This window comes from Rhinoraja longicauda, chromosome 39 (assembly GCF_053455715.1).
Source record: "Rhinoraja longicauda isolate Sanriku21f chromosome 39, sRhiLon1.1, whole genome shotgun sequence".
NCBI lineage: Eukaryota > Metazoa > Chordata > Chondrichthyes > Rajiformes > Arhynchobatidae > Rhinoraja > Rhinoraja longicauda.
In genome coordinates, this window is record NC_135991.1 from 16,224,608 (window position 1) to 16,240,714 (window position 16,107).

The following is a 16,107-nucleotide window of genomic DNA, read 5'->3' on the forward strand; positions in this document are numbered from 1 at the left end:
CCTGTCTACCTGGGAACTGTGTACCTGCGCTCCTAGATACCTCTCTGCTCTACAACATTCCCCGTCTACCTGGGAACTATGTACCTGCGCTCCTAGATCCCTCTGCTCTCTAACACTCCCCGCCAACCTTCAAAGCCACTTTCAGGGATCGATGTACCTGCGCTCCTAGTTCCCTCTGCTCTACAATAATCCCTGTCTACCTGTGACGCCACACTTTCAGGGGACTGTGTACTAGGACACCCAGCTCCTGGATCACTCCGCTCTACAACACTCACCAGGGCCCTGCCGTTCACTGTGAAGGTACTACAGACAATAGGTGCAGGAGGAGGCCATTCAGCCCTTCGAGCCTGTACGCACCGCCATTCAATGTGATCATGGCTGATCATTCTCAATCAGTACCCCGTTCCTGCCTTCTCCCCATACCCCCTGACTCCGCTATCCTTAAGAGCTCTATCTAGCTCTCTCTTGAATGCATTCAGAGAATTGGCCTCCACTGCCTTCAGAGGCAGAGAATTCCACAGATTCACAACTCTCTGACTGAAAACGTTTTCCTCATCTACGTTCTAAATGGCCTCTAACGTGTCCAACCCCTTAATTCCCAAAAAAACACCTCACACTGATCTGATTTTCAACTGCACGAGGCATTCCTCAGCCCGTGTGCCCAACTCGTCCAAACAAACTCTGACTTACTTTTGTGTGGATGCTTGTCCGAAATTTTCTGGAAAACAAAAAGGAGGGAGAAAAAATAAATTCACAATGTTGTAGTTGAGTTTGTGCTTGGGATGAATCACAGTAAGTCAAACGCTGGTCAAACTGATCTCCCGGTGGCCGAGCACTTCAACTCCCCCTCCCAGTCTGACCTTCCTGTCATGGGCCTCCTCCAGTGCCATAGTGAGGCCCACCAGCACCTCATATTTCACCTGCAGCTTGCAGCCCAGTGGTATGAACATCGACTTCTCCAACTTTAGATAGTTCCTCTGTCCCTCTCTTCCCAGATCTCCCTCTATCTTCCTGTCTCCACCTATATCCTTCCTTTGTCCCGCCCCCCTGACATCAGTCTGAAGAAGGGTCTCGACCTGAAGCGTCACCCATTCCTTCTCTCCTGAGATGCTGCCTGACCTGCTGAGTTACTCCAGCACTCTGTGAAACGTCGCCCATTCCTTCTCTCCCGAGATGCTGCCTGACCCGCTGAGTTACTCCAGCACTCTGTGAAACGTCACCCATTCCTTCTCTCCTGAAATGCTGCCTGACCTGCTGAGTTACTCCAGCATTTTGTGAATAAATAGCTTCGTACAGTAAGTCAGCAGGTAGGTACAATAATCCCAGGGGTGGAGTTGCTGCCTCATGGCGCCAGAGTCCCGGGTTCGATCCTGACCACGGAGTTTGCACGTTCTTGGTCCTCCAAATGGAATTTAAACCAGAGGTGGCGGAGTATAGACTTAAGCAAGAAGGGCTTCTTGGAGAAGAGCTGCCTTAAATTTATTTCACAAAATGCTGGAGTAACTCAGCAGGTCAGGCAGCATCTCAGGAGAGAAGGAATGGGTGACGTTTCGGGTCGAGACCCTTCTTCAGTCAAGAAGGGTCTCGACCCGAAACGTCGCCCATTCCCTCTCTCCCGAGATGCTGCCTGACCTGCTGAGTTACTCCAGCATTTTGTGAAATAAATATCTTCGATTTGTACCAGCATCTGCAGTAATTTTCTTACACTGCCTTAAATTTAGTTGCGTCTGGTTGAATAACTATAGTAGGATGAAGAACAGGGGACGTACAACGAGATCTGGGTGTCCTAGTGCATCAGTCACTGAAAGGAAGCATGCAGGTACAGCAGGCAGTGAAGAAAGAGGAGTTGAGTATAGGAGCAAAGAGGTCCTTCTGCAGTTGTACAGGGCCCTGGTGAGACCGCACCTGGAGTACTGTGTGCAGTTTTGGTCTCCTAGTTTGAGTATAGGAGCAAAGAGGTCCTTCTGCAGTTGTACAGGGCCCTGGTGAGACCGCACCTGGAGTACTGTGTGCAGTTTTGGTCTCCAAATTTGAGGAAGGATATTCTTGCTATTGAGGGCTAGGTTCACCAGGTTAATTCCCGGAATGGCGGGACTGTCATATGTTGAAAGACTGGAGCGACTAGGCTTGTATACACTGGAATTTAGATGGACGAGAGGGGATCTTATCGAAATGTATAAGATTATTATGGGGTTAGAGACACGTTAGAGGCAGGAAACATGTTCCCAATGTTGGGGGAGTCCAGAACCAGGGGCCACGGTTTAAGAATAAGGGGTAGGCTATTTAGAACGGAAATGGGGAAAAAAAAATTCAGTCAGAGAGTTATGGATCTGTGGAATTCTCTGCCTCAGAAGGCAGTGGAGGCCAATTCTCTGAATACATTCAAGAGAGAGCTAGATAGAGCTCTTAAGGATAGCGGAGTCAGGGGGTATGGGGAGAAGGCAGGAACGGGGTACTGATTGAGAATGATCAGCCATGATCACATTGAATGGCGGTGCGTACAGGCTCGAAGGGCCGAATGGCCTCCTCCTGCACCTAATGTCTATTTGTGTATGGGTCCCATGCTGCAACTGCGTAGTCCAAATGTGGTCTAACAAGGGTGAGTGTAGGAAAATGACTGCAGATGCTGGTACAAATCGAAGGTATCACAAAATGCTGGAGTAACTCAGCAGGTCTGGCAGCATCTCAGGAGAGAAGGAATGGGTGACGTTTGGGGTCGAGACCCTTCTTCAGACTGATGTCAGGGGGGCGGGACATAGGAAGGATATAGGTGGAGACAGGAAGATAGAGGGAGAACTGGGAAGGGGGAGGGGAAGAGAGGGACAGAGGAACTATCTAAAGTTGGAGAAGTCGATGTTCATACCACTGGGCTGCAAGCTGCCCAGGCGAAATATGAGGTGCTGTTCCTCCAATTTCCGGTGGGCTTCACTATGGCACTGGAGGAGGCCCATGACAGAAAGGTCAGACCGGGAGTGGGAGTTGAAGTGCTCAGCCACCGGGAGATCAGGTTGGTTAAGGCGGACTGAGCGAAGGTGTTGAGCGAAGCGATCGCTGAGCCTGCGTTTGGTTTCGCCGATGTAAAGAAGTTGACATCTAGAGCAGCGGATATAATAGATGAGGTTGGAGGAGGTGCAGGTGAACCTCTGTCTCACCTGGAAAGACTGTTTGGGTCCTTGGATGGAGTTGAGGGGGGAGGTAAAGGGACAGGTGTTGCATCTCCTGCGGTTGCAGGGGAAAGTGCCCGGGGAGGGGGTGGTTTGGGTGGGACGGGACGAGTGGACCAGGGAATTACGGAGGGAACGGTCTCTGCGGAACGCAGAAAGGGGAGGGGATGGGAAGATGTGGCCAGTAGTGGGCTCCTGTTTTAGGTGACGGAAATGTTGGAGGATGATTTGTTGGATACGCTGGCTGATGGGGTGGAAGGTGAGAACGAGGGGGATTCTGTCCTTGTTACGACGGGGGGAGGGAGGGGGAGCGAGAGCGGAGCTGCGGGATGTAGAAGAGGCCTTCTCCTTGATAGAAGTTGAACAATGTTAAAAGTTCAACTTTCAAAAGTTCAAGTTTTTCCCGTGACCTGCGTGGGTTTTCTCCGGGCGCTCCGGTTTCCTCCCACACTCCAAAGACATGTGGGTTTGTTGGTTAATTGGCTTCAGTAAATTGTCCCTAGCGTGTGAAGGATCGTGTTTCGCCGGTCTCTTCCCACACTCCAATTACTTACACATCTGTAGTTAAATTGACCTGGTATCAATGTAAAAACGGTCCCTCGTCTAGGACACTGTTAATGGTGTGGGGAACACACGTCGGCGCGGACCCGATGGGCCGTAGGGCCTGTTTCTCTAAACTAGGCTAGTGTACGGGGTGATCACTGGTGGGTACAGACTCTGAGGGGAATGTGTGAGGCAAAGAAATGCAGATGCTGGTTTAAATCGAAGGCAGACACAAAATGCAGGAGCAACTGCAGGAAACATGTTCCCAATGTTGGGGGAGTCCAGAACCAGGGGCCACACAGTCCAAGAATAAAGGGGAGGCCATTTAAAACTGAGGTGAGAAAAAACTTTTCCAAGCAGAGACGTGAATTTGTGGAATTCTCTGCCACAGAGGGCAGTGGAGGCCGACTCACTGGATGGATTTAATAATAATAATAATAATAATGCATTACATTTATATAGCACTTTTCAAACACTCAAAGACGCTTTACAGGGATTACTAGAACATAGAAAATAAATAGATAAATAAGTAAACGAACAGAAAAAAGAGACAGAAGGTGAGGTGATGGTCAGTGGTTGAAGGCAGTGCTGAACAGGTGAGACTTCAGTGATGTTTTGAATGTGGTGAGTGAGGAGGAGTCTCTGACGGTTTGGGGTAGTGAGTTCCAGAGGGTGGGAGCAGCGATGGAGAAAGCCCTGTCCCCCCAAGATCTGAGTTTGGTCCGGATGGGGGGGGGGGACAGGAGGTTGGCAGCAGCAGAGCGGAGGGTGCAGGTGGGAGTGTGCCTGTGGAGGAGGTCAGTCAGATAGGGTGGGGCCAGGTTATGGAGGGCTTTGTAGGTCATGAGGAGGATTTTGTACTGGATTCTCTGGGGGATGGGGAGCCAGTGGAGCTTGTAAAGGACGGGGGTGATATGGTCACGGATCGGGGAGTGGGTGAGTAGACGGGCAGCGGAGTTTTGAATGTATTGAAGTTTACTGATGAGTTTTGAGGGTGAGCCATAGAGGAGGCTGTTGCAGTAGTCCAGACGGGAGGTGATGAAGGCATGGATGAGGGTTTCTGCAGCTGTGGAGGAGAGGGATGGACGGAGACGGGCGATGTAAGTAGAGCTCTAGGGGCTAGTGGAATCAAGGGATATAAATGTGAGGTTATCCACTTTGGTGGCAAGAACAGGAAAGCAGACTATTATCTGAATGGTGGCCGATTAGGAAAAGGGGAGATGCAACGGGACCTGGGTGTCGTGGTGCACCAGTCATTGAAAGTAGGCATGCAGGTACAGCAGGCAGTGAAGAAAGCGAATGGTATGTTGCCATTCATAGCGAGGGGATTTGAGTATAGGAGCAGGGAGGTTCTGCTGCAGTTGTACACGGCATTGGTGAGACCACACCTGGAGTATTGCGTACAGTTTTGGTCTCCTAATCTGAGGAAAGACATTCTTGCCATAGAGGGAGTACAGAGAAGGTTCACCAGATTGATTCCTGGGATGGCAGGACTTTCATATGAAGAAAGACTGGATAGACTCGGCTTAGATTTAGAAGATTGAGGGGGGATCTTATTGAAACTTACAAAATTCTTAAGGGGTTGGACAGGCTAGATGCAGGAAGATTGTTCCCGATGTTGGGGAAGTCCAGAACCAGGGGTCAGAGTTTAAGGATAAGGGGGAAGTCTTTTAGGACCGAGATGAGAATGTTTTTTTCACACAGAGAGTGGTGAATCTGTGGAATTCTCTGCCACAGAAGGTAGTTGAGGCCAGTTCATTGGCTATATTTAAGAGGGAGTTAGATGTGGCCCTTGTGGCTAAAGGGATCAGGGGATAAGGAGACACGGCAGGTACGGGATACTGAGTTGGATGATCAGCCATGATCATATTGAATGGCCGTGCAGGCTTGAAGGGCCGAATGGCCTTCGCCTGCACCTATTTTCTATGTTTCTATATGGGGAGACCAGCCGCGATCACAATGAACACAAAGGGCCAAATGGCCTCCTCCAGCACCTATTTTTTACGTTAAGTCAGCGGGTCAGGCAGCATCACGGGACAGAAGGAGTGAGTGACGTTTCGGGTCGAGACCCTTCTTCAGACTGATCTTATTGGGCGACGTTTGGAGTCGAGACCCTTCTTCAAACTGACAAGTCTGAAGAAGGGTCTCGACCCGAAACGTCACCCATTCCTTCTCTCCCGAGATCCACTGAGTTACTCCAGCATTTTGTGTCTACCCTCGGTGGGGAAGGGCCTGTTTCCGCGCTGTATCTCCAAACTAAACTCGTGTACAGGGTGATGGCTGGTCGGCGCGGACGGACTCGGTGGGGAAGGGGTTGTGTTTCCGCTCTGTATCTCTAAACTAAACTAGTGTAAGGGGCAATCGCTGGTCGGCACGGACTCTGCGGCCCGCAGGGGACCTGTTGACGCGGCGTATCTCCAAACTGGGCTAGTGTACGGGGCGATCGCTGGTCAGCGCGGACTTGGTTGGGAAGGGGGTGTGTTTCCGCGCTGTGGATCTAAACTAAACTAGTGTACGGGGTGATCGCTGGTCGGCGCGGACTCCCTGGGCTGAAGGGGTTGTGTTTCCGCGTTGTATCTCCAAACTGGGCTAGTGTACGGGTCGTCGCGGGCCTGCATACGCGCCGTATCTCCAAACTTGACCATAGTTCGGTCATTTTGTTTCTTGGTCAAGGGTGGGCTGCGCGATGACGTCAGCGCGCACGGCGTCAGGGGAGAGGGCGCGATGGCCGCCATCGTCCTCCGCCCGCCGGCGCCATCGCTCGCAATCCACCGCCATCCTCCACCATCCCGGCCTCGCGGCCGCCTCCTCCCCCGCCCGGCGGCGGAGGGGACCTCGCCGGACATTTATCGGGGTGTATTGGCGTGCTGGATGGATGGATGGATGGGGGTTGCAAAAGCGAGTGGGTGGGTGGGCGCGCATCAAGATGGCGGCCACCCCGCCGTCGCTCCTCTCCCTCCCGCCGCCGCACACAATCCGCCGCCATCCGCCCCTCCTGCTCACCCCGCCGCCCCCATCTCAGCGTCGCCGCCTCCGCCGTGCGGAGGGGGTCGATGCCGGCGGTGGATGGCGGTTGGCCGAGGCGATGGAGCCCCGGGATGGCGGCCATTATCATCACCCCCCCCCCCCCCTCCTCCTCGCTTCATCTTACCCACCCCTTCTTCATCCACCAAAAATGCAGCCATCCGAGCCCCGCCGCGCCTCAAAACCGCCGCCATCCGACCCCCACCCGCCTCCTCCACCCTCCCAGCCCCGTCCGCGGCGCCCGGGGGCGTCGTACGCCGAGGATGGCGGCGGATTGTGTGTAGTAAAAAAAAATGGAGGGGAGCAGCCGGAGAAGACGACCGATCAAAATGGCGGCGGGGTTGATGGAAGAAATGGTTGAGGGGGGAAAAAATGGTTTAAAAGAGGTTAAAAAGCAGCGGGAAGGGGGTGGGAGACGCGGGGGGCGCGGCGGGTGTTTTTCCGATGGGTTTGAAGGGGGTCCGGGGCTGCCGTGCAGGTTTTTTGAGCGGGTTTTACCGTTCGACGCCATTGCGACAGTCCTCTCCCTCCGACCGCTCCGCCCGACTGACGGCCGGCGGGTGGGGGCGGGGCTGGGCGACGCCACTGGGGACGGAGGGGGGGCCTGGACCGCACCACCGGCGCCCGGTCAACGGGGGAGGCCTGGACCGCGTCACGGGAACCCGGTCAACGGGGGGAACCTGGACCGCGCCACTGGCGCCTGGGAAATAGGGGTGTGAGTGTGTGTGTGTTGTTTTCCTTCCTACTCTTAACAAGGAGAGGGATAGGAGTGCCACGAGGCCGTTCAGCCCATCCAGATCATGTCATTCATAGTGATAGCAGCATAATGAGGCCATTCAGCCCATCCAGATCATGTTATTATAGGTGATAGCACCTTACAGGAGGAGAATTAGGCCATTCAGCCCATCCAGATCATGTTATTCTTAGTGATAGCAGCTTATAGGAGGAGAATTAGGCCATTCAACCCATCCAGATCATGTTATTGTAGGTGATAGCAGCTTGTAGAAGCATAATGAGGCCATTCAGCCCACCGAGATCATGTTATTCCTAGTGATAGCAGCGTGTAGGAGCATAATTAGGCCATTCAGCCCATCAAGATCATGTTATTCTTAGTGATAGCAGCTTGTAGGAGGAGAATGAGGCCATTCAGCCCTTCCAGATCATGTTATTATAGGTGATGGAAGCTTGTAGGAGCATAATGAGGCCATTCGGCCCATCGAGATCATGCTATTCATAGTGATAGCAGCGTGTAGGAGCATAATTAGGCCATTCAGCCCATCAAGATCATGTTATTCTTAGTGATAGCAGATTGTAGGAGGAGAATGAGGCCATTCAGCCCATCCAGGTCATGTTATTCTTAGTGATAGCAGCATGTAGGAGGTGAATGAGGCCATTCAGCCCATCCAGATCATGTTATTCTTAGTGATAGTAACTTGTAGAAGGTGAATTAGGCCACTCATCCCATCCAGATCATGTTATTATAGGTGATAGCACCTGAAAGGAGGAGAATTAGGCTATTCTGCCCATCCAGATCATGTTATTATAGGTGATAGAAACTTGTAGGAGCATAATTAGGCCATTCAGTCCATCCAGATCATGTTATTCTTTGTGATAGCAGCTTATAGGAGCATAATTAGGCCATTCAGCCCATCCAGATCATGTTATTATAGGCGATAGCACCTTATAGTGAGGTTATCCACTTTGGTGGCAAGAACAGGAAAGCAGACTATTACCTGAATGGTGGCCGATTAGGAGAAGGGGAGATGCAACGAGACCTGGGTGTCGTGGTGCACCAGTCATTGAAAGTAGGCATGCAGGTGCAGCAGGCAGTGAAGAAAGCCAATGGTATGTTGGCATTCATAGCGAGGGGATTTGAGTATAGGAGCAGAGAGGTTCTGCTGCAGTTGTACAGGGCATTGGTGAGACCACACCTGGAGTATTGCGTACAGTTTTGGTCTCCTAATCTGAGGAAAGACATTCTTGCCATAGAGGGAGTACAGAGAAGGTTCACCAGATTGATCCCTGGGATGGCAGGACTTTCATGTGAAGAAAGACTGGATAGACTCGGCTTGTACTCGCTGGAATTTAGAAGATTGAGGGGGATCTTATAGAAACGTACAAAATTCTTAAGGGGTTGGACAGGCTAGATAAAATCGAGCCAGCCTCCACCACTTCCACCGGAAGCCCATTCCATACAGCCACCACCCTCTGAGTAAAGAAGTTCCCCCTCATGTTACCCCTAAACATTTGTCCCTCAATTCTGAAGCTATGTCCCCTTGTTGGAATCTTCCCCACTCTCAAAGGGAAAAGCCTACCCACGTCAACTCTGTCCGTCCCTCTTAAAATTTTAAAAACCTCTATCAAGTCCCCCCTCGACCTTCTACGCTCCAAAGAATAAAGACCCAACCTGTTCAACCTCTCTCTGTAGCCTAAGTGCTGAAACCCAGGCAACATTCTAGTAAATCTCCTCTGTACCCTCTCCATTTTGTCGACATCCTTCCTATAATTTGGCGACCAGAACTGCACACCATACTCCAGATTCGGCCTCACCAATGCCTTGTACAATTTTAACATTACATCCCAACTTCTATACTCGATGCTCTGATTTATAAAGGCAAGCATACCAAACGCCTTCTTCACCACCCTATCCACATGAGATTCCACCTTCAGGGAACAATGCACAGTTATTCCCAGATCCCTCTGTTCCACTGCATTCCTCAATTCCCTACCATTTACCCTGTACGTCCTATTTTGATTTGTCCTACCAAAATGCAGCACCTCACACTTGGCCTTCATAACAAGAGGAGTTGAGTTTAGGAGCAAGGAGGTCCTTCTGCAGTTGTACCGGGCCCTGGTGAGACCGCACCTGGAGTACTGTGTGCAGTTGTACAGGGCCCTAGTGAGACCACACCTGGAGTACTGTGTGCAGTTTTGGTCTCCAAATTTGAGGAAGGATATTCTTGCTATTGAGGGCGTGCAGCGTAGGTTCACCAGGTTAATTCCCGGAATGGCGGGACTGTCGTACGTTGAAAGGCTGGAGCGACTAGGCTTGTATACACTGGGATTTAGAAGGATGAGAGGGGATCTTATCGAAAGGTATAAGATTATTAAAGGGTTGGACACGTTAGAGGCAGGAAACATGTTCCCAATGTTGGGGGAGTCCAGAACCAGGGGCCACACAGTTTAAGAATAAGGGGTCGGCCATTTAGAACGGAGGCGAGGAAAAACTTTTTCAGTGAATCTGTGGGATTCTCTGCCTCAGAGGGCAGTGGAGGCCAATTCTCTGAATGCATTCAAGAGAGAGCTGGATAGAGGATAGCGGAGTCAGGAGGTATGGGGAGAAGGCAGGAACGGGGTACTGATTGAGAATGATCAGCCGTGATCACATTGAATGGCGGTGCGTACAGGCTCGAAGGGCCGAATGGCCTCTTCCTGCACCCGTTGTCTATTGTCTATAGATATGAAAGAGAGGCAGAATAGTTTTTAGGTTTTCCACACCTGAACGGCTCACATTTGTGCAGATGTCCATCTAAAAAATGACTATTGTTGTGTTATTGCAAATAAAATAGTTATACAACTGGATTTGTATGAAACTTTTATGGTTCAAAAAGTCAATAGACAATAGACAATAGGTGCAGGAGGAGGCCATTCAGCCCTTCGAGCCTGTACGCACCGCCATTCAATGCGATCATGGCTGATCATTCTCAATCAGTACCCCGTTCCTGCCTTCTCCCCATACCCCCTGACTCCGCTATCCTTAAGAGCTCTATCCAGCTCTCTCTTGAAAGCATCCAACGAACTGGCCTCCACTGCCCTCTGAGGCAGAGAATTCCACACCTTCACCACCCTCTGACTGAAAAAGTTCTCCGTTCTAAATGGCCGACCCCTTATTCTTAAACTGTGTGGCCCCTGGTTCTGGACTCCCCCAACATTGGGAACATGTTTCCTGCCCCTAACGTGTCCAACCCCCTAATTATCTTATATGTTTCAATAAGATCCCCCCTCATCCTTCTAAGTCGTCTCGAGAGGAGCCATTGGCCCTTGGGTATTTTCACATCATCAAATCCGGCACTCTTTGAAATAAGTTTGGACACCACTGGCCTACTCAGTTCAGAGGTCTATTTGGTTTCGTGGAAGTGTGTTTTAGACAATAGACAACAGGTGCAGGAGGAGGCCATTCGGCCCTTCGAGCCTGTACGCACCGCCATCCACCAGCATCTTGTTCTCTTAGTTTAAACTAAGATTTACCACAATGTTGCCAGCGATACGGCGCGGAAACACAACCCCTTCCCCACCGAGTCCGTCCGTCCAATGGAATGTTGGCCTTCATAACAAGAGGAGTTGAGTATAGGAGCAAAGAGGTCCTTCTGCAGTTGTACCGGGCCCTAGTGAGACCGCACCTGGAGTACTGTGTGCAGTTTTGGTCTCCAAATTTGAGGAAGGATATTCTCGCTATTGAGGGCGTGCAGCGTAGGTTCACCAGGTTAATCCCCGGGATGGCGGGACTGTCATATGTTGAAAGACTGGAGCGACTAGGCTTGTATACACTGGAATTTAGAAGGATGAGAGGAGATCTTATCGAAACGTATAAGATTATTAAGGGGTTGGACACGTTAGAGGCAGGAAACATGTTCCCAATGTTGGGGGAGAGTCCAGAACCAGGGGCCACACAGTTTAAGAATAAGGGGTCGGCCATTTAGAACGGAGAACTTTTCCAGTCAGAGGGTGGTGAAGGTGTGGAATTCTCTGCCTCAGAGGGCAGTGGAGGCCAGTTCGTTGGATGCTTTCAAGAGAGAGCTGGATAGAGCTCTTAAGGATAGCGGAGTGAGGGGTTATGGGGAGAAGGCAGGAACGGGGTACTGATTGAGAGTGATCAGCCATGATCGCATTGAATGGCGGTGCGTACAGGCTCGAAGGGCTGAATGGCCTCCTCCTGCACCTATTGTCTATTGTCTATTGTCTATTGTCTATCTTAGTATCATCTGCATACTTACTAATCCAATTTGCCACACCATCATCCAGATCATTAATGTCAATGACAAACAACAGTGGACCCAACACAGATCCTTGGGGTACTCCACTAGACACTGGCCTCCAACCTGACTTACAGTTGTCAACCATTACCCTCTGGTATCTCCCATTCAATAGACAACAGACAATAGGTGCAGGAGGAGGCCATTCAGCCCTTCGAGCCTGTACGCACCGCCATTCAATGCGATCACGGCTGATCATTCTCAATCAGTACCCCGTTCCTGCCTTCTCCCCATACCCCCTGACTCCTCTATCCTTAAGAGCTCTATCCAGCTCTCTCTTGAATGCATTCAGAGAATTGGCCTCCACTGCCCTCTGAGGCAGAGAATCCCACAGATTCACTGGAAAAGTTTTTCCTCATCTCCGTTCTAAATGGCCGACCCCTTATTCATAAACTGTGTGGCCCCTGGTTCTGGACTCCCCCAACATTGGGAACATGTTTCCTGCCTCTAACGTGTCCAACCCCTTAACAATCTTATACGTTTCGATAATATCCCCTCTCATCCTTCTAAACTCCAGTGTATACAAGCCTAGTCGCTCCAGTCTTTCAACGTACGACAGTCCCGCCATCCCGGGGATTAACCTGGTGAACCTACGCTGCACGCCCTCAATAGCAAGGACGTCCTTCCTCAAATTTGGAGACCAAAACTGCACACAGTACTCCAGGTGCGGTCTCACCAGGGCCCTGTACAACTGCAGAAGGACCTCTTTGCTCCTAAACTCAACTCCTCTTGTTATGAAGGCCAACATGAAGGCCATTGGCTTTCTTCACTGCCTGCTGTACCTGCACGCTTCCTTTCAGTGGCTGATGCACTGATAGGTAGATGACAGGCAAGATGCTTTGTACAGCCCCAGAGTAGAAGCACTGAAGGATCGTCAGAGACACTCTGAATGTCCTCAGATGTCTGAGGTGGTAAAGGCGTTGCCCACCAGCGCGGCAATGTGTGTTGCCCGTGTCAGGTCCTCTGTGATGTGGACTCCCAGGTGTTTAAAGCTGCTCGCCCGGTCCACAGTCATCCCACAGAGAGGGATCTAGGAGCGCAGGTACACAGTTCCCAGGTAGACAGGGAGTGTTGTAGAGCAGAGAGGGATCTAGGAGCGCAGGTACACAGTTCCCAGGTGTGTCGTAGAGCAGAGAGGGATCTAGGAGAGATGGAGATGGAGATGGAGATGGAGATGGAGATGGAGATGGAGATGGAGATGGAGATGGAGATGGAGATCGCTCCATTTGCCCTTCCAAGGAGCCAGGTTCATTCGTTGTCGATGTGGAACGGCGGCCATCTTAAGACACAACACGCCAACACATCCTGTCGTGTGACTCTGTCCTCATGTTCCCTCCCACGGTTGGTTCAGCTCCCCCACCACCAACCATGTCAATGGACAACAGGCCATTCGGCCCTTCGAGCCTGTACACACCGCCATTCAAAGACACCACACTTTCAGGGGACTGTGTACCTGCGCTCCTAGATCCCTCTCTGCTCTACGACACTCCCTGTCTACCTGGGAACTGTGTACCTGCGCTCCTAGATCCCTCTCTGCTCTACGACACTCCCTGTCTACCTGGGGACTGTGTACCTGCGCTCCTAGATCCCTCTCTGCTCTACGACACTCCCTGTCTACCTGGGAACTGTGTACCTGCGCTCCTAGATCCCTCTCTGCTCTACGACACTCCCTGTCTACCTGGGGACTGTGTACCTGCGCTCCTAGATCCCTCTCTGCTCTACGACACTCCCTGTCTACCTGGGAAGTGTGTACCTGCGCTCCTAGATCCCTCTCTGCTCTACAACACACCTGGGAAACGTTGTACCTGCGCTCCTAGATCCCCGTGAATCAGACTCACGCCAGCCAGCCTTCCTGACGAGGTTGTCGATCCTGTTGATCGAGTTGGTCGATCCTTCTCCTCGACACACGACAGGGAAGAGTTGATGCCCTACGACTGTCCCGTCTCTCTCTCACACACACTCAACTCTCTTCCTCTCTCTCTCTCCCTCCCTCCCTCCCTCTCTCCCTCTCTCTCTCCCTCCCTCTCCCAACACTAAATTCAACTTAACTATACTCAACTCATCTCTCTTCCTCTCTCTTCCTCCCTCCCTCCCTCCCCTCCCTCCCTCCCTCTCTCTCCCTCCTCCCTCCCTCCCTCCCTCCCTCCCTCCTCCCTCCCTCCCTCCCTCCTCCCTCCCTCCCTCCCTCCCTCCCTCCCTCACTCCTCCCTCCCTCCCTCCCTCCCTCACTCCTCCCTCCCACCCTCCCTCCCACACACACACAGTGGCTCGACGTTAGAGTTTCCGCCTCATGGCCCCAGAGACCCGGGTTCCATCCCGACCGCGGGCGCTGTCTGTCTGTGCGGAGTTTGTGCGTACGTACGTTCCCTCTCCCCGTGGACCTGCGTGGGTTTTCTCCGGGCGCTCCGGTTTCCTCCCGCGCTCCAAACACGTGCGTGCGGGTTTGTAGGTTAATTGGCTTCGGTACAAGATTGTAAATTGTCCCCCAGTGTGTGCGTGTGTGTGCGTGTGTGGGATAAGAGACAATAGGTGCAGGAGGAGGCCATTCGGCCCTTCGAGCCTGTACGCACCGCCATTCAAAGTGATCACGGCTGATCGTTCTCAATCAGTACCCCGTTCCTGCCTTCTCCCCGTACCCCCTGACTCCTCTATCCTTAAGAGCTCTATCTAGCTCTCTCTTGAATGCATTCAGAGAATTGGCCTCCACTGCCTTCTGAGGCAGAGAATCCCACAGATTCACAACTCTCTGACTGGAAACGTTTTTCCTCATCTCCGTTCTAAATGGCCGACCCCTTATTCTTAAACTGTGGCCCCTGGTTCTGGACTCCCCCAACATTGGGAACATGTTTCCTGCCTCTAACGTGTCCAACCCCTTAATAATCTTATACGTTTCGATAAGATCCCCTCTCATCCTTCTAAATTCCAGTGTATACAAGCCTAGTCGCTCCAGCCTTTCAGTCCCGCCATCCCGGGGATTAACCTGGTGAACCTACGCTGCACGCCCTCAATAGCAAGGACGTCCTTCCTCAAACTAGGAGACCAAAACTGCACACAGTACTCCAGGTGCGGTCTCACCAGGGCCCTGTACAACTGCAGAAGGACCTCTTTGCTCCTAGACTCAACTCCTCTTGTTATGAAGGCCAACATGCCATTGGCTTTCTTCACTGCCTGCTGTACCTGCATGCTTCCTTTCAGTGACTGATGCACTGGGACACCCAGATCTCATTGTACGTCCCCTTTTCCTAACTTGACACCATTCAGATAATAATCTGCCTTCCTATTCTTACCACCAATGTTAGTGTGCGGGGATCGCTGGTCGGCGCGGATTCGGTGGGGAAGGGAGAGAGGGCGAGCGTTTGGGGCCTGTTTCAAGATGGCCGACTTTTGCCTCCTGTTTCTGCGCTGTGTCTCCCTAAACTAAACTAGTGCGCGGGGATCGCCGGTCGGCGCGGACGGACGGACTCGGTGGGGAAGGGAGAGAGGGCGAGAGTTTGGGGCCTGTTTCAAGATGGCCGACTTTTGCCTCCTGTTTCCGCGCTGAGGGGTCTCTAAACTAAACTAGTGTGCGGGGATCGCTGGTCGGCGCGGACACTTACGCAATGAAGCTCCCTCCGTACAGTCCCGTCTCTCTCTCTCTCTCTCTCTCTCTCTCTGTCTCTCTCTCTGATAACACTGTATTACTTGAATAAAACTTTGGAAGTAAGAATAGAAAGGCAGATTATTATCTGAATGGTGTCAAGTTAGGAAGAGGGGACGTACAACGAGATCTGGGTGTCCTAGTGCATCAGTCACTGAAAGGAAGCATGCAGGTACAGCAGGCAGTGAAGGAAGCCAATGGCATGTTGGCCTTCATAACAAGAGGAGTTGAGTCTAGGAGCAAAGAGGTCCTTCTGCAGTTGTACAGGGCCCTGGTGAGACCGCACCAGGAGTACTGTGTGCAGTTTTGGTCTCCTAGTTTGAGGAAGGACGTCCTTGCTATTGAGGGCGTGCAGCGTAGGTTCGCCAGGTTAATTCCCGGAATGGCGGGACTGTCGTACGTTGAAAGGCTGGAGCGACTGGGCTTGTATACACTGGAATTTAGAAGGATGAGGGGGGATCTTATTGAAACGTATAAGATTATTAGGGGATTGGACACATTAGAGGCAGGAAACATGTTCCCAATGTTGGGGGAGTCCAGAACAAGGGGCCACAGTTTAAGAATAAGGGGTCGGCCATTTAGAACGGAGAACTTTTTCAGTCAGAGGGTGGTGAAGGTGTGGAATTCTCTGCCTTAGAAGGCAGTGGAGGCCAGTTCGTTGGATGCTTTCAAGAGAGAGCTGGATAGAGCTCTTAAGGATAGCGGA

General features: G+C 51.7%; 1 protein-coding gene across 7 annotated transcripts in view; it reads right to left on the reverse strand.

The window, feature by feature from the left end:
- fus (FUS RNA binding protein) overlaps nt 1-7,325 on the reverse strand; it is a 43,059-nt gene extending 35,734 nt beyond the window's left edge. For all 7 annotated transcript variants that reach the window (XM_078430307.1, XM_078430311.1, XM_078430308.1 and 4 more), the window contains exons 1-2: nt 7,230-7,325; nt 691-718 (exon numbers count right to left, since the gene is read on the reverse strand). In XM_078430307.1, coding sequence (XP_078286433.1) covers nt 691-718; nt 7,230-7,242 — 41 coding nt within the window. In that variant the 5' untranslated portion in view covers nt 7,243-7,325. The remainder of the gene's footprint in view (nt 1-690; nt 719-7,229) is intronic.
- Nucleotides 7,326-16,107: the final 8,782 nt, after the last annotated feature.